The sequence below is a fragment of the Hirundo rustica genome, chromosome 1 (genome assembly GCF_015227805.2).
Source record: "Hirundo rustica isolate bHirRus1 chromosome 1, bHirRus1.pri.v3, whole genome shotgun sequence".
Classification (NCBI taxonomy): domain Eukaryota; kingdom Metazoa; phylum Chordata; class Aves; order Passeriformes; family Hirundinidae; genus Hirundo; species Hirundo rustica.
This window is the reverse complement of record NC_053450.1, coordinates 149,809,785-149,828,578: the sequence shown is the minus strand read 5'-3', so window position 1 is coordinate 149,828,578 and position 18,794 is coordinate 149,809,785. Positions and strand designations below refer to the sequence as shown.

At 39.3% G+C, this 18,794-nt stretch overlaps 1 protein-coding gene across 10 annotated transcripts in view; it reads right to left on the bottom strand.

Moving 5' to 3' along the window:
* KMT2C (lysine methyltransferase 2C) overlaps window positions 1-18,794 on the bottom strand; it is a 189,773-nt gene that overhangs the window by 145,126 nt on the left and 25,853 nt on the right. Inside the window, exons 1-2 of one of the 10 annotated variants that reach the window (XM_040085233.2) lie at window positions 2,229-2,305; window positions 2,059-2,142 (exon numbers count right to left, since the gene is read on the bottom strand). The exons of 7 other annotated variants lie outside the window; for them this stretch is intronic. In XM_040085233.2, the coding sequence (XP_039941167.1) occupies window positions 2,059-2,142; window positions 2,229-2,248 (104 nt within the window). In that variant the 5' untranslated portion in view covers window positions 2,249-2,305. Of the gene's footprint in view, window positions 1-2,058; window positions 2,336-2,704; window positions 2,809-18,794 lie in introns of those variants that run through there. 2 more of the 10 variants (XM_040085250.2, XM_040085275.2) reach the window with 2 other exon arrangements.

The following is an 18,794-nucleotide window of genomic DNA, read 5'->3' as shown; positions in this document are numbered from 1 at the left end:
CAACCTATTTAGCACCAAGGAAAAGCAGAGGTTTCAATTAATTAAACATAATTGCTTCTTTCAGCAGAAGATATAACCATGTCTGGTCTGGTGTTTTCTTGCCATTCCCCTCCCCCAAACATTCTACAAAATGCCTTCTTAATGTTGTGCAGGTTTTAAATAAAACTGAAGAAACAGCGGAAAACATGGTAGATTATATTGTTAACTTATTTTTGCTGGTTACATTTCATTCCAAATCATCAGAAGAAATTTTATACCCTACAAATTTATGTTTGGCTTAGAGCAAAAAAAATAACTCAAGTCACAAACCAGTGAAATATACACTGTACTGACAACTATAATTTAATGTTTCCACAGCAAATGCCATTTCAGAAGGCCATACAGCATACCTAGTCGCTGCAATCAGCATTTGGAGTAAGAATGGATTGTTTCATGTTATTTCCATTAAGTTTACACATTGTATACATAAAGCTTTTAGCTGGTTTGCATAACACTGCATTTTTCCACTGACAAACCCCATTAATTGTTTTAATTTTTCTCTATACTTATTTCCACTTGCCCTTAAATAACAGTGAGAAAAGCAGCCTGTGCTCTGTTCTTTGCCTGGTTTCTTCTCAAGTTCATCCTTCTGAAGGAGGATGTGAGAAGGCAACAGGGGAACGATGGTGCTGGGGGCCAGTTTTTGCTGCCTTAAAGCGATTATTGAACAACAGCCCGTGACTACTGCCCTTCATCCACATGAAGCCAGGCAGTCCTGAACTCCAACTGCTCTCCTCAACACTACAACCTCAGCTCTGCCCTAAATCTTGAAGCCCAACCCCAGACTTTCTTACCAGGAGTAGTAACTACATCACCCTTCCACGTAACAGCGCAGGAGCCCCAGCGGCTCAGGGCGGCAGAAGTACGGGACGCAGACGAGTCGCGTCTCCTACAGCTCACAAGAGACCCAGAACAAAACGTACAGGCAGAGCCTGACCACTACACACTCGGCCAGAAAACAATGAATATTACCCAGTGGGCAGGCAGGGAGCTTGGTACGCGGGCTGAAGTCCTGCCAAGGTCCCTGCCACGGCTTCCACGCCCGCCTTCTTCCTGCAACAGAGCTCAATTTGGAAGGAAAAAAAACCCCAAGAGCACGTCTATTTCTGCTCAAAAGAACAGATCCGCCGAGAGAAACGCGACTTCTTGAAGTGTCTAAAGCACATTCTGCATTTCATGGAATAAGGTCAACGACAAAAACAAAACTGTAATTTTTTATCAACACGGGACTCCAGTTGAATACAATTACGATCTACGATAATTTTCTCCTACTTCCATACAATAGAGTAATTTATCAGAATCCTTTGTGACCTACTCCTAAATTTTTTATCAATTAGCTTTTTTAGCTAACGACTTTCAATTATCTCCATCTTTAAATATACCATGGTAAACAAAAATCTCGTAATTCTTCTCTGGGTAAGCAACTAATTAAATTTAGCCCTGAGGGGGAAAAAAAGCCTGGAAAAACCTTTCGCAGGGCTCAGCAGAGCATTAGTTACTCCCTCTACACAGGGGGAAAGCCCTGCTGAGGCTGGCTCGAAGCCCTGAGGACTTGGATAACACTGGGACATCACCAGGCACCTGAGCGGCTTCTGCTAAATGAATGGAGAAAATGGAAAAGTCTCTTATTCACCTGACAGTAATGAGATACTGTTGCTTTTCTTATCTTTTCTGCATGACTGGGGTTGGGTTTTTTTTTGGTGTTTTGTTGTTTTTTGAAAGGTCACAGCAACAGCACCGTAACTGGACAAGCACAATGTAGGTCAAAAGTACATCTTGGATCTTACTCATTCTTTCCACAAAGTGATCAGGAATAAGGCCATGGGCCAACATTTCCTGGAACCACATGAAATAACTGACAAAGCTACTACCCTCAGACGCCTGTCACTGCCAGGCCTAGTTTATGATTACCCAGAAGTTATTGGCAGACACCAGTTTCTCTAAGTCTTCCCTAAGTTGCTACCAACAAAATCATGTGACAGCTTGCTCAAGACCGTCTCTCAAAACTACCGTACTCACCTTGTGCATTTTGTTCCAGGCTTATGAAAACAAGTACCCATGATCCACTCAAGAGTTCGCCCCTCTTCCAAAATGCTGAAACCTCTGCATCATTCAGAAAAGAAACCACCTTCCTTTGCAAACCACGGAGCAAACCGATGGTGCTAAATATATAAAACAGGGCCAATAACCTTAAAAAGCAGCGTAACATCTGGGATACAGTAACATCCTAAACCAGCACAGATGTCCTGTTAAATGAACATCTGTCCACAGCCTTCCGCTGGAAGATGGTGCAGGAATGATTTATAAAAAGGTTCAATTAGTGCTGCCATCAGCACGGCTAGTCACAAATTAACGTTCACAGGCACTTTCACAAGTGAAAGCTGTTACCCTCTTTTCAAGAATCTTTTTAACAGGTGTGCAAAAGCCACATGCTCCCACTACGCTGCTGCTGAACCGTAGAGTCCTAAATACAGCTGTAAAAGTTTAACTGTGCTTAAGTAGAGGCTAAAATACTCAAGGTTCAGCTGGCAGCCCCAAGCGAAGAGAACCACAGCAAGAATCAGTTAATGGAAATACCCATGAGGAAAAGGGGTTTTTTTCCCCTCTCTGAACACTACTTTACTCTTTATTACTTCTAAGAGTTGAGAAAATTCTACATCCAAACCTGGATAAAATGAAGGGCCCAGCTCTGGAAGCAAGAAAGATGCCACCTAGTTAGAATTAATTTCAATAGCCCTAAACATTATCAAACAAAAAATAGGAAACTCGTTTATATTGACTCCATCTCCAAACTGATTCTCATTTAAAAGATCCTTCACAGGATTTTTTAATTGAGCAATCAGTAACAGGTGAAAAGGTTTTCTACATTTGCCCTCATTCTCTACTGTTTTCTTTTGTACATGGTAAAAAAAAAAAAAAGAATGTAACATGGAGTTTCACATTACTTCTTATGTTATATATGTATATACTAAAGGCTGAGGGATCTTGATGCATGGGAAAGATGTGCAACAGAATTATGTCAAGTGAAAGGTGACAAAAAGTTGACTGTTTACTAATAGAGAGAAGTGAAAACTTTCTTGTTTAACATCTGCTGAACCAGACTTCAATTAAAATCTCACAGAACTTGCAAAACCTTCTGTTTCATTACTAAAACATCTAAAAAATACACTTGATATTGCCTATTAGTCTCCTGGTACAATCAAAGACAAGTGTGCTTCTTACTACTTTTAATTTATAAAGCGTAATAATCTCTTAATAAAAGACTACATCAAAGAGAAGTGACCCAGCTTACATTAAAACCCCAAACACTGCAACTTCCCATCTTACATCTCCTCTAACCAGTAACGATCTAAAAAACATTATTCAGACACTCAACGTTATTCCTTTACTCAGGCTGCAACACCCTCAGAGCTGAAACTTTTTCACATCTCTATTTTATGCAGTTACTACTGAAAGCAATAAACACCTGAAATAAAGAACTATTAAAGCCTTTGAGATAAGGCATGTCTGAGAAAAAGCATAAAAAGAACCTACCTCCACTGGACAATTCTCAGCTTAACTTTTCCAGTACTCCCGTGTGACAGGGAGATTTGTCAAAGATCTCCTACACTGCCCAAAGAAATGAAAATAGAATTCTTTTTAAGATTATTTGTACTGAATATCATAGATGCATCTTTTCTTTCATTCTAGAGGACAGTCACTGTTGACATAAAGTAAACAAATGCAAAGGAAACCCACTGGTAAATGCAGAGCTCTTGAGGAAACGAGGCTGCCCTGAGAGGCTGGGAGTGAAGTATCGAAATGAATCTGCATTGCATCGTTCGAATGATTTAAAAGCCAAATAAATTAGTACTTTTAAGCAAATGTGACATTTGGTTTGTCCGCATTTTTTATTTCAATTGTCCTCACACAGTTACCCGTACTATGGAGGTTCTCAGGCCCATTTAGGTGCAAAATTATTTTCCATGGGAGACTGAGAAAATGCAAATAGGACGTGCTGCCTGCAGGCACTCGTCACAGGACTGTCTACCCAAATCAAAGAGCATCAGGAATGTAAACCCACTGCTGAAAAATCTTCATCTCAACTGAGTTTTGCTGAAGGCCACCAAATCCAGGAGGCTGAAGCTGCACTCTGTTGAGTGATGAGGCCAGTCTGGACAAAGCCACCTTATTCAGTATTTTCTCTGTTCACCCCTGATTTGATTTACAGCTGTTCACTTTGAGACTGGAACTGCCCTTTTAAGGGATAAAGCTGATGAAAGCTATCATAGCTGAAACAGACCTTTACTAACAATATCAAGACCATGAGGTCTTCCCAGCTTGTTACCCCCATTTGAGAACATCCTCAGTGGGTTGGCAAGAGAGACAGAAGGTCACACCAGCCAAAGATCAAACCAGGAAGACTCAGTACCACTGATTACCAGTTCATTAACAGCTGCAGGTACATAAAATAACACATTTTTCACAGGAGCCCATAAAATACCCAGAAATTTATAGCTCAACCAGTTATGGCCTGAGACATTGACAATAAGCCTATTACACTGCAAGGACTTCTGCACACCTTTTTGTGATACCATTACAGGAGAAAATCTGAGTTGGATGTTCAAAGTATGAAGCCAGGCTGCCTGATCTACATGTATGGACTTCAGATTTGGAGACAGTTCCAATAACAGTGAGAAATCATATAAAAGGCTTTCAGATCTTTCAGCTTTCTTTTTTACTTTTCAAACTGACTGCCTAGACATCTATAAATTCTGTAAGTGAAAATTGCTTTCAGTCAAGTATCTGTCACATTAACCCAGCAATGCACAGCATCAGAAACCGCTACAGGTTCTTCTTTCTCAAGAACCACATTCCCACTGATACATAGCCTTGTTTATAGTTTTGGTTCTGTAACACAAAACATTTTATGTGCAGACGTGAAAAACTACACACTTTTCAGAAAAAATGCAAAAAAAATTCAGATGCAATTACAACACACTATATATCTGCAGCTTTGAATAAACTACATCCTTTCTGTATTTGTTACCAATGCACTTGGCCATGTTCACTAACATAACGATGCAAAACAACGCACTAGAATTGCAGCACCTCCAGTACTTTTAAAAACCTTCTCTAGAATCAAATTAAGACAATTTTTTGGGAGCCCCAAGAGCTACCACCAAGTAGAGGCACGTGCAAGTTTCCAATCCCAGCAAGTTCTGTTTATCTGCCTGGCTCCAGACTTGATGACTCTGCCTTTGTAATTCCCCCAGAAAACAGTTAGTGTGAAGCTCTTTGGTAAATTTACTAAATCATGTTTAGCAAGTCCACTGACAGTTTTCACATGCTTTCTTTTGACAAAGAGAACGAAATGGCAACGTGAACAGCTGAGAGACCAGCGGCACCGGCAAGAGCACCGATTTCTAACCCGTGCAAGACTTTCACATGGGACAAAATCAACCCCCACCATTCAACACTGCTCTTGTCCACGCTCCTCTGTCCTCTTAAGTAAACAAAATTGCATCAAAATATGCTACAGCACCCAACACTGCATCTTCCTGACGGGAAGCGTAAGCATCCACTTTGATCCGAACACAAGATTTGTTTCTCCATGGCGACGGGCTATGCCAAGCTCTAACTCCTCCAATCTCGTGAACAGCCATGGTGCCCAGAATTTTTTACCCACATCAGCACCAAGCTCATGTCTTTTTTAAGAATTATCCAGCTCCTTGCTCTTTCACACGCTGCAGGGTTTGCCTGCAATGCTCTTTTGAATAAAGGCGGCAACACAATGGTTTAAGGGCTGTAATTCTCCTGTCTGGTGATTTCAAGATCCTGTACATAAAATTCAGCGGATCTGAGTCATCACGCATGAGAAACAGCTGCCAAGTACTTGGAACTTGGTAGAAGTTTTGGTCTCTGTGAACAGATTTTTGTAATTTTAGCACCATTAATTAGAAGTCATTTTCAAAGATTCCCTTTTGGAACTTTGCAGTCTGACTGAGTCTTATCACAGGAACATCATGAAGATTCTTGCAAAAGTGCATTTGTCTCCTTAAGTTAAATATCCTCATTGGATATATTTAGGCGCCAGGTGAAGGCTGTGCTCTCTGTCACTCAGCCACACACAGTGCAGGTATAAAAACAATCCAATAATCTAATACTAAAAACCGAAGTTTTTACTCAGGGAAGTGTTTTTATACCCTGGAAGTGTAGTCTGCATACACTGATTATACAGTGTTGTAACCACTGCTTTTTATCCATCATTCAGTCAGCTCGGACACTCAAAAAAGGATGCAAATATTCAACTATTTTATATTTTAGATAAATAACCCCACTCACACACCATCGTTTTGAGAGGTTTCCAGATCTTACATCTATCAAAATGCATCAGTCAGCTCAGAATATCTCATGCTTTCTCACTGAATAAAGCTCAGAGTCTTTTGTCTCAAGCCACTTTTGCTAATGTCTTCAGACTTCAAAGCAAACACAATTCTTCCCGGAGATTACATGGAAAATAAATCCATTCCTTCTTATGCTTTTGAGATGTTTCTGATGCCAATAATACAACAACAACAAAAAAACAACACCCTTCTCCCCCTCAGTATCACAGGATTTCCTGAGAAAGGCAGCTGTCCACCAGTTTCACCTGAAATTACATTTATGAAAAGCAAAGAAGAACCTACAGGCAACAATTTCAGTGTATTTAATCTTAAACACGCATTTAAGCTTCAACTAGAAGGATCAGGACATGAAAGGAAGGGCAGTACCCAAACAGCTATAAATAACTTGCTTTTATACAAAATGCTGGCCTAGAATACATTAGATAGATTTTTCTTTATAATACTCAAATTAATTGATGGCATGTAAGAAAAGTAGTTCTTGCATGTCAACCACAGTTTGTCATTACCCATCTAAAATGGATTTAGACAGGAAAAAAACACAACAACACAACAGAAATGAATGTCATATCACCACGTATCTTTTCCATCTGTTAGCACCCTTAGTGCTCCTTATAAAGAAATACATTTTTATTTCAGATAATGTCAACAAGTATTATGAAATATTTCTCTTTCAATAAAACTGCTAAACCTAGGAAAGCCAAAGGGAAAAAACACAAGATCTGCTCACTAATTAAAAATCCATTAAAACTTAGTCAGAAGGCTTGGAAAACCTCAGAAGAATAAAAATAGATCTAAGAAGAAAATGGGCAATGGAATCAGATGGGTGTCAGTGTATATTTATAATTCACACAAATTGTTTTTCTTTTAAAAAAACTGTTTTCAAACTAGATGTAAATCCTAAAAGCCAGATCATGGAAACTATTTTTATACCAGAGTAAATAAATGTCTGGAAATACTATTGTGAAATATAAACAACAATACAAGTAGCATAATAAGCAACACTCCATAGCACAGCACAAGTAATACAGATCATCAAACATGTCTAAAAGCTTCTGTATAAACAGACATCAATCTCTAGGGGTGTTGATGAGGTAGAAATTCTAAGGTTTTTGTTAGAAATTCTGCTAACAATAATGTGCCTAAACCTTTTTTTTCATCCCTGAAGAAGGGTTGTCTAACCTGGAGAGAAATTTGCCTTCTGACAGCTACAGATAGTTTACAATTAGCTCCAAGTAATTACAATAGAGAACTTTTAAACTTCTGTGTAAAGAACTGTTAAATTACCATTATTACTTGGAACAATGATCATTGCTGTTCACCAACATTCTCAAAATTTCACCTATTTTTATTCGAGACCACTAGCAACTACAAGCTGCTTTCTATATTTTTTCTCCATGCCAGACTTTAGCCCTTTAATATAAAATAATGCATTTTTTAAAATTATTGGGGGGGGTTAATTGTTTTTTTTCAAGTCTTAGTTCCTCATTTCTTTAGTACGCTCTTAAAGAAAACCTTTAAAAACCTGAAGTTAATAAAGGGACGGGCTTCCCAGCACTTGATGCTGGAGGAGTTCTTGTACCTGCCCATCACCTCCACACTCCCACCATCCCCAGCCTGAGCAGGGAGCAGGCTGTCAGAACTGCCAGCACCAGAGTGATCTATTGCTCAGCCTACGTCATGCCATACAGGTCAGAGTTATAAACAAAATTGTCTCTGTCACATGAGAGGGGCACGTCCCCAGCGAACCCTGCTAGAGCAACTACTACAATGGAAGTCGTCCAAGAGGACCAACTGATACCTCCAGGTCAAGTTCCTTTGAGGCCACCATCCAAGGACACAAGGCTGCAAGCTCATTCCATTTATTGCCCTGCCACTTGCACAAGGTCCTCAAGCTCTGCAACTTCTCTCCAGTTCTACAGATCTTCTCAGTTTAAACATTAAGTTGCATTTTTTTAATGTAACAGGAAACCAATTCTCAAAATCTATGTTTGCTGTGGAGAAAAACATGCAAGTGTCCAAGATTGAAACATGCAGGGCTGGTGACTTACAAATTATACTAAGCTGAATGAACACTGACTGAATTTATACCCAGCAAAAGAGAGAGTTTTCATCCGCATTTGTTTTTTTCATTCATTAGAGGTTCAGGAATGTCTGTGCAGGAAGCAGCCAGGGAGAAAAACAGTGATAGGAAAGGGTTACTGGAGAAGGAGGAGAGAGAATAAAGCCAGTGAGTGGAGCTTCTTTTAGTGACAGTGCAAGTAACACTGTCTGAAAGGATTTGGAAATCACAATCTCAATCCCTTTGCTTCCTAACTTTTTTTTTGTTTGTTTGTTTTTGCAAACCACAGGGAAAAAAAGTAATGAAGATAATCAGAAATGATACTGCAGCTGATTTATAATGGGACTATTTGTGTATTTACCTAATCTTTTCTGAGCACAGACCTTCTGGAATGACAGCTTCTTAGATATTTATACTTTTATTTCAGCTTGCTTTTTACATATACACATATGCTTCTAATTAACATTTACAGCATGGAAATTCAGTTCTACTCACCATACCACACCACAGAGCCTTAAAAACTCTCCTAATCAAACGTTTCAGAAGTACTTTCAGGTATAAAAAGCTGGCAGAGCAGCTCTGAAAGTGCTATACCGGCAACCACTTGTGAAGATGACACAGACAGCGAAGCACATATGTGCAACTTAATGGCCCTAAAGCTACTCATATTTATCCCAGTACTGCCTTGGTGTCACAACAGGACAGAGCAGTTCCTAGCTCACAGCCACACAAATTTCAGTGCTATAATAATTTTTTTTTTCTTAAGAGTACTCTTTTTTGCAGTATTTTTGCACGCTGAAATTTCTCCTTGAAGTACCTGAAAGCCTTTATGCTAATAAAAGAACTACAACTGAGGTATGCCTTGTCCTCAGAACCTTAGAAACCATTTGTCTTTTGCAATCAATGTATTAAAGATAACGTTTGAAAAGAATCTTCAACCACAAAGGTGTTCAACATTCATTATACCATCCCTGGAAGAGCTGCTACAGGGAGTGCTATCAGAAGTCTGAGTGCTCACAGATTCACTGGACACAATGCCAGAATCATTATCCATGCCAGCCCAATATCCATAACTATCACTCAATAACCGTAATTGATTGCAGCCTGTCTTTCAGAAAGCCACTCACTTTGCCACTGCCTTTGTCGTTTGTTCCTCCTTCTGAATTCGTGCTCATTTCCTTTGTGAACTTCTCTGGTTTCAGCTTTCAACCACTGGTTCTTGTCCCTTTTCCTCTTACATTAGGGATCCCTTAAGAACTCAGTATTTTCTCTGCTGGAGGTCTCTAACTATCACTTGTTTCTAGGGTTTAAATCCCCCACCCCCATAACAAACAGGCTGAGCATCTCTGCCTTCCTCCCCAAAGTGATCTTCTCCAAGCTTTCTACAATCTCTGGTCCGTTTCACGACTTTTTGCCAATATTTCGGTCTTTCAGCTGTGGATATCTGAATCACATTGAAATGGCAGCAGCAAATCTCACAATCTCTATGATAAACAGAGCTTCAGTGCACAGCCACAAACATCCTACACTTTAAATCCCTTGCCAGAAATGCTCCTTTCTGGACTGCAGCCCCATCCCTAAATCTCTACATGGCAACACCATCCCCTCTCCTTATTCTGAAGAGCATTTTGTTTAACTGCTCTTCTGCCTCTTCCCTGTGCTCATCCATGTCATTCCATATACAGATTTCAACAGCAGTAATTGTTATTAATATTGACTAACACCAGACTTCACTGCTGGAGGACCACCCAAAAAACCCAAAGCAAAGCGATGACAGTTCCCAAAGACAACAAAGTGCTTGGTCAGCCAGCCCTTAAACCAATTACTGCAGGCTTTATTCCACTGAATAATTCAAACAAATAGTTTTAATCAGAGTATAAAACACTGTTAAGGCCAGCACCTTTAGAGAAATCCATTTACATTACATCTTCATCAAAAAGTACGGATAAAGGACCACATCAGATGACCTATTATCTACATCAAAGGAAACCTGAAAAACTCACAAAGTGGATAAAAGGATGAAAACGAAGGGAAAGAATAAAAAAAAAAAGCCGACCAAACCTAAGAGTTCTAAAGAAAGTAGCAATTTTTGTTTCTAAAACAAAAAGTATCTATACCTATCCAAAAGTCATGCCTTCCACATTGTCATCATTTCAGTGGGAACCATGGGATTTCACTATTTCACAGAAGTGAGCAGTATGTATTTCAATATACTTTGTCACATAATAAAATACTCTACTGAAATTACAAGATCTAAAAAAACAATTACTTTATTGCTTCTTACAACTTTTTCACTGTAAAATTCAACTCCAAGGTAGTAATTGGCAGGGACAAAATTATGTAGCAATTAGGGCATGACAGCAAAAGCAAACAAGAACTGAAAATGGGTTCGACACTTCTGGTAACAAGCAGGTAATTATCACAGCAGCTTGAAAGGGGCATAATCAACCAAACTGACATCATCCCTCCCACATAATAAAATGTGAAATCCCTTTACGTGCAGCGTAGCTCTTACACACAGCTGGTAAATGCTGCTAGTCTAGTCTCGATGTTTGCGTCTGCAGAGCAGCTGAGGTTACATTTGGGATGGCTCAAGAGTGGATAATTTTATTTATTTATTTATTTAGGGTGGTAATAGCTATTACATGCTTTCATCCACTGTGGACTACAGATATTATCACTAGAAAACACTATTTTATAGGATCGCCCTCTCTCTTTTCTGAGTATAACTTTGTTTCCAAAGTTCCTAAAAAGGAGAAAAAAAAAAAAAAATCTCTGCCTACCACTACATTTCCACCACCATTTACAAGACAAAACAGGTTTAATATTTTTAACATAAAAATAGAAAGTTGCTAGTTTTAAACATGCTTCACTCTTAACTACTGTTTTTTACCAGCAACACTTTTTCCCCCACGATGCTTTTGTCTAAACTCAGGTGTGAACATTAAATGTTGTCTCAAAGCAGCACTGTGCCACGGACATGCCTGCTGGTATCTCAACACAGTCCAACTGCAAAATAAACAGTAATGTGTTCATCTTCATCATGTATTTAAAGTCATTAAAATATGATTTAAAAACCCCATTCATTTATCTGCTGTGCCCTTTCAGCACTATTTTACGGCCAGATTCTCACTCTCATCAGCGCTGTGTTTGGAAAACCCATCAGCCCGACTGACTCCATCAATGGTGGTGGTTTCATCTGCTAGAGCAGGCTGGGGGGAACCTCCTTCTTCCCTGTTTTGTATATTCCTAACCTGTGTTCTTCTCCATTTTCTCTCTCTTTGTGTTGACAAATCCATTTACCTCCATGCTGTCAGTCAATACCATTAACTCGCTGCTCCCACCTTTTTTCCAGCTCATTAACAGCGAGGCTGAGCCCAACACGAATCCATCCCTAAGTCTGCCGTTAACTATTTCCACACAGCTCCCACCTTTCGGATGGGTTTCGCTCCTTGTTTCTTGGATACAAGCAATTTCAAACACACTGGAATTGCAGCTCAATTCGTATTGATTTTTCACGACAAATTTCCACAAAACATTTACTGAGTATCTGCACCCATCATTTTGTAAACTGTGCTGCAAGTACCGTAAGTAAAATGAATTATTAACCCTTATTTTCTCATCTTTAAAAGCTGAGTGCTAACACATCACAACATGAATTCTTTAGACAGCTGTTACATCAAGCAATCTACTTTTTTATCAATTTTTTTGTTATATTTAGACTTTTTTTTTTTCCCCCCTACAAAATTCTCAAGAAGATAACACAAACCTGGCTCCCTGGATCTCAGCTTCTGAAAAGTATTAGGGCACTTTTGAGTATTCCTAGTAAAAATTCAAATTCATGAGCGTGTAGCCTAAACATGGCATGCCTTGACTTGTGGAAGGTTTGATTTACTGACAAATAAAGCAGATGTGGGCACAACAGGAGATATTTAATTGCTGACTGTATGTTACTGACACGATAAAGATGTTAATACTTTACCAAACTTTGTCTTTTTTCCTGCATATCTGAACCGTTTCAAATCTCAAATTACTTAAACAGGTTAAAATTGTTCAAGACGTATTATCAAGAGCTCTCAAAACTAGAATAAAGTGATAAAGTTTATAAATTTAAAACTATACCACAGCGATAGGCAACAACGATCTCAAAGCTAAAAAGGATAAAGACAAAATAAATAATTTAAAAAGTTATTTGTGAACTAATCGCCACGAATAAAGCCTACTCCTTTTAAAAGCAAAGCTTCTCTGAGCACGGGGAGTTTTTTCTATGAGAACATGAAAAACAGCTTTACAAGGAAACCTAACGTGGGTCAAAGCAAAACGAAGAGGACTCGGACAACAGTCCAACATTGACCTGAAGTAGCAGGTGAGCTGCTCGGAGCCTTCCCCAAGTGAGGTGACTCTGCCAGGAGCCAGGATCTCCAGCAGCATCCGAGCCCTGCCCTGGCACAGCAGCAGGGCTGAGCAGCTGCAAGAAAAACCATTGCCCAAGTCCCTGCTGCCAGCACAGCGCAACTGATCTCCGCAACCGCGGCCTCAAACGCCCCGTAAATATAAATATAAAGCTAACTAGAAAGTTTCCGTCACCAACACCACGCGGGGAGGTAAATTACCAAGGAACAGGTCCTCAGAAGTGATGAGGGGGGAAACCTTCGGTAACCTTCACCGCGTTCTCTTCCCCACTTATCTTTGTTGTTTCGGGGAGGGATTGCGCCAGAAACGCCTTTTTACTGAAAACTTAAAACTACAGCAGCATCACAGAGCCACAGCAGATGGATAAGGATATTCTATGATAATTTAATTCTAAAGACTTGGGGGAACGTATAAGACTTAGAGAAATTCCAGGCCCCATTCTGGCCTACAGAAATTCCAGGTCCCATAAGCTCCAGAATAAGCACATAAAGTTGTCTGATAAAGGGACAAATATTGGTTCTCTTCTTTGCATCTGGATCCTACAGTAAAGGTAACATGCTTGCTTCAGGGTCCCTAAGGGAAACTTTCTTTACCTACATAGCTGGAAATAATGTTTTGTTGGAAGAAGTAGGGTGTTTTGAAGTAGAGATCCTTCCAATGAGAGCTCTGAGAAGATGCCAGGAAAACGAAGTTAACAGTAACACCAAAAATTTTACCTTTCCTGTACACAGACGCATCCCAACACCTTATTTTCTTACAGCCAATCCCAATCTGCAGATATGTTGAGGTTTTCTTTCTTCCAAAAATGGTATTAGAAGTTGAGGTTTAGCTTCCAGTGGAAAATAAAAACAAACGTGGGCTTGAGTCTTATTAGACACACCCCACCACCCCAACATTTAATTTATCGCAGAATAACACTAAGTTGGTAGTGAAGAGCATACGAACTTCAGCTTAAAAAAACCAACAAAACAACAGTGACAAAGTGTTCTACCATTAAACAGAATCTCTTAGCAATGCCACTGAATTCATGGCTAAGCTTAATACAAAATATCACCAAACAGAAATTTTATTAACTAAGTACATTTCTGTTCTTCCTCTTCCAAGTCAAATGCAAGCCTGTTTAAATGCTCAGCCTTGGATGTGCACATTAAAATAAAAATACATGAGCCTGAGAGCCTGACTCAAAACTGTCATACCTGCACATGCAGGGCTGAGTAATTAATCTGGGGGGTTCATCAAGGACTGTCTGAAAGCCCCCTGGTTTTTATGCATTCTGTTATCAGCATAATCCAGAGCATTTGGATGAAAAGCTTGTATCATTCTAAACTATTATGAAAGTTCTTTTTTTTTTAATGAAACTCTACAAATTCTGATGACTTCTTTACGAATTCTTCTTCTGAAGAATTGTACTCTTTCATGTTTCCTTGGCAGTAAATTTTATATTAGGGTTCACTCAAAAGAATTCATAAAAATTAAAACTGCTAAACTTACTAGCTAATAAATATACCATCATTAAAACAAAACACGGAAGAATCCATCAATGGATTTTATTTTTTAAAATTAATGACAGCACATCTTAGAAAACATACTGCTGAAGAATGAATGGCAGGGGGGAAAAAATCTCAGAAAAATGTCATCCACTCCTAAATATCTCAGATAAAATTTCCTGCCCTATTGCACCAGCTGCAAAATTCCATCTCTGCTGCCTTGTACAGACTTGGAAGACTACAGGAAGCAGGTTTCACATCATCAGGGAAATCATGGGCCAAATACAATGGTGGTCTGACACATCACTCACCAACACCTCAGTAAGAAAGGTTTTCTTTTTATCAAGCAGTTGCTCTGAGTGAGTACAGAAATTACTGATGTTCTTAACAAACATAAGAAAAAAACCAACCCTGTAACGCTGATATTCATTTCAAAGAGACGTAATAAAAACTACCAAGGCCAACCAGTTCTTCAACGTGACAAATGTATCAGAAGAAAACGTACTTAAAATAAATGTGACTCACATAAGCAGCTACTATCAGTTTACTACAGGTACCCTGTTTGAATAAAGTAAAATGAGTTAACAGTATTCTCCCACAATCAGATTTTTAATACTTTATTAAAGCTAAGGAAAACAGTAAAGCTGCTATTATACACTTTTAATAACAAATTTATAATAGGAGCATGTCTGAAGCTGCATCTTAGAAAAAAAAAAATAACAGCCAAGAAAGTATTTAGAATTTTCCATCCTATTATTCAGGAAGATCTAAGAATACCAAAATATTTTTAAAACAATAATAGAAAGTAAAGGCTTAAGCCACATTAGAAAACCTCCCCCTAAAGCTTACAGTTACTGCAGTACTTCTTAAGGCACAGTTTCATGACAAAAATACTCGTTTTGTGCGGCAGAGACACACAAAAGGATTCTTCGGGATGCCAAACACTTTCAGAACTCTCCAGTGATGACTCATCCTGTTATGTATACAAAGCTTTCATTAAAAAAAAAAAAAAAGTCAACTGGCATCATTACAGATCCTCAGCTAGCGATCTTCAACTTACTGTTAGTTCTTGTACAAAGTATTCTAAACACTGCAATGAAGTATTCTGGTATGCTAATTTTGGGGAGGAAAACGTGCAACTTAACTTGAATGGCCTTTCTTACACAGAGTTTCTACTCTAGTTCACAAATGGCTCCAAGATGGCCTCAGACACAGTTTTTAGCTACACAGAAATTCTTTGTTGCTCCACAGCAGTTCCTTGCCAGTCGCGCTGATCAACTATTTTGCCAAAACCAGAAAAATAAGTCTTTCAAAATGAGTCTTGATGACTGGAACAAAAAGAACCACTTCTTAAAGGAGGGGAAAAAAAACAAAAAATAAAAAAAAAAAAGGCAGGGGGGAAGGGTAGTTTAACTGCTCCCAAAAACTTTGAAAGCATTCCTCCTGGACCTCTCCTCAGAAGTGCTGTTTTAATCCCCCTCCCCAATTAATTAATTTATTTAGATAATCTCTTGTTCTGCAACAAAACCACGATAAACTAACACTGCCACAGAGATGCAAATAATTGTGATGAACTGCGCTGCTATACTGACAAGTATTTTTTTAATAAGACAGCTTTCTTTTTTATATATACAACTTCTTTGAAATGTGGTGTTAAGTTTTTTTAATTGGCTGTTGTTTGCTTTACTTATACGCTCGAATGTTTGCAAGATGTACTGAAACCAGAAGCCTCCCACAGTACAGTGAGCCTGCAGCTCGCTCCATCAAACCTTCCCAGACTTTCCCAAGTCAAGAGAGTCCTTTTCATTCCTGCTCATCTTCTACCTGCAGGCAGCCGCTCACAAACCCAGGTAGGGAGGAAGCACTGACCTCCTCAAACTCATTTCCAGATTCACCCCAAACAGGCAGCAAGTCTGGAGTTCGCAGCCCTCCCACAGCATCGTCTGGCCCAACTCAAACAAACAAGTGAGACAGAAATAATTTCCTTTATGTTCAATCCCTCCAGTCACTCACTTTTCTAATAATTCAGTTCCTAGTGTTGATCCTTTTCTAAATATGGCCACATAAGCATAAGCAGTGAGCCTCAGCGCCAGCTATGCAATTTCTCTTTCCCACTGGGGACAAGTTTTCCAGCATCTCAGATGTTTGCAGAACAGACGCCTCCCCCACCACTGCCACATATACATTTTATTTTATTTCTTATGAACGCCTCTTACCCACAGCAGTTACAAGTGCCAAATCATCTGATTTCACAGAGTGTCAAAAGAAAAGCCAGATCTAAGAACTTTTATAGCAACTTCTATCCCTTCTTCCTCTGCAACATGTTGATTTGGAAATAATACTCTTCATTTGTTCAAATTCCAGTCGCTACAAGAAGTCTGCTGTCCCCCTCCCGTCATTTACACTGATCACAGGACTTAATCAACTACACCATGTTTCTCTAAGTTTAAGCTGTCCACGGGTACTGTCAAGGCTATACGTGATCAAAGATGCAAACTAAATTTGTGGATTCATGCTATGAGTCTTTGAGCTTTAGGCATACTGATTTCCATCTTTCACAAAAAATAAGCCTAAGGAACAGCCCATTTTTTTGCTGCTTCCAGACGAGCTACGAAGGCTTGTGTTAGAAAGCGTAACAAAATCCTTTTCATTTTTTAATTTAGTTGTTTTTGTTATTCTCTCATTATTAATGTACTACCACAGGTGGTCATGGCAAAACACCAACATAATTTATGTCGGCTCTTTAACTGCAAGTCTAGCTTACTAATTAAATACCAGAAAAAAACCCTAAACAAACAAAAAAACCCATCCCACACCCCAGTCTTCAGCAGTTGGAAAGCAGGAGACACCCCCCAGACAAGAGAAGCTTCATATTTGTCTTCAGCAGACTATGTTTAAATGAAAGCAGACACCATTTTCATTTCCTCGCATTTAATCAGCGGTGGGTGGAAGAGGGCAGAGGAATAAGGAAAGCCTCTTCAGCTGAGGTTTGGACAAGGCTGGGGCCTGGGGGGTGAACAAGGAGCCTCCCAAAAGGCAGGAGGCATTTCCAAGCACACGGCACAAACATAATGGAGGGTCCAGCGTGGGCTTGGCTCCACCGAACAAACAAAAGGGGATACTTTAATCATGTTTTAATGAGGCTCTGCACGTGACCTGGTCCATTAGATGCTGAAATGCTGCTGCAGTTACTCTACAGCCACCTTGGCATTTGGTGGCTAACGCTCCAACTGGCCGCTACAGTACCCTTGAGGAAGGAAAAACAAATAAAGCTGCTGCAGCAGCTTTGGTTGATAACAGCATTAATACACTGGGGGTTTCAAGATCTGTAGATCCACAGACATCAGCATGATCAAGTGTGAAACCTTAACTCACTAATAACCGCTTCTATCAGGAGACACATTACGCAGAATAATTAAGTCAATTTATGTTATATAAAAAACAGGTTCATTATCCAAATACAAGTATTATTTAACTAATAGAATGAGTCAAAGCCTAAGCTATGCAATAGACATTTAACATCAGAAAACAAGATACCGTTCCTTAAGGCTACACAAAATGAAAAATTTTCCTGCCCTAAGAACCACAGCAAAACATGCTAACAGTCCAGAAATCCTGGTTTTGGAGTCTATTCGTCTCTTATTGCCTTCAAAAAGCAGTCCTGTTAAACACATACTATTTTTTTTTCACTTGAGATAAAATTTCCCTGATGTGCCCTAGCGCCTTCAACCACATCTTTGGCATTAGTGCACATCTTTGGAAAGCATATAATCTGGTTTTCCCACACAAACATTTTCATGCATCCTGACAATTATAACCACAATTCACATTGAAAAGGTGATCACAAAATCAGCATTTACTGTCTCTTCCAACACTTACTACACAGCAGAGATGCTAAGAGATAGAAGGATCAAGAAAATCCCGAGTGAAAGCTTGCTGTTCTCACACTCTGCATCTGAACTGTGGAACTCCATGCTCAGCACACTGGAAGTTTGTGTGATTGAGGAAAGGCTGGACACATTCAAATCAGATTTTTTATGCTCCACAGATCTAACACAGCAATCCTATCCTTGACTCCAGTAATGCCACAATTCTTTCCCAATCTCCTGCAATTACTGGTTTGGGGAAGTATCGTTACAAAATTACTTTTGTCTTACTTTCCTATTAACCACTGCAGGAAATATGATGATGGGACATCCATATCTCTGATCTCACCCAGCACAGACGCTGTTGTGAAATTAGTAATTTCTCCGAATTATTTTACAAATAGACTCTGAACCAAGAAAGCTCATCACACTGCCCAGATTACTGTCACATCTAAAGATTCATCTTTAGCAACACTAAACTTTATTTCCAGCCTTATACTCAACATCCTGTACTCTGAAAACTGAACCAGCGACTTATGCAGTT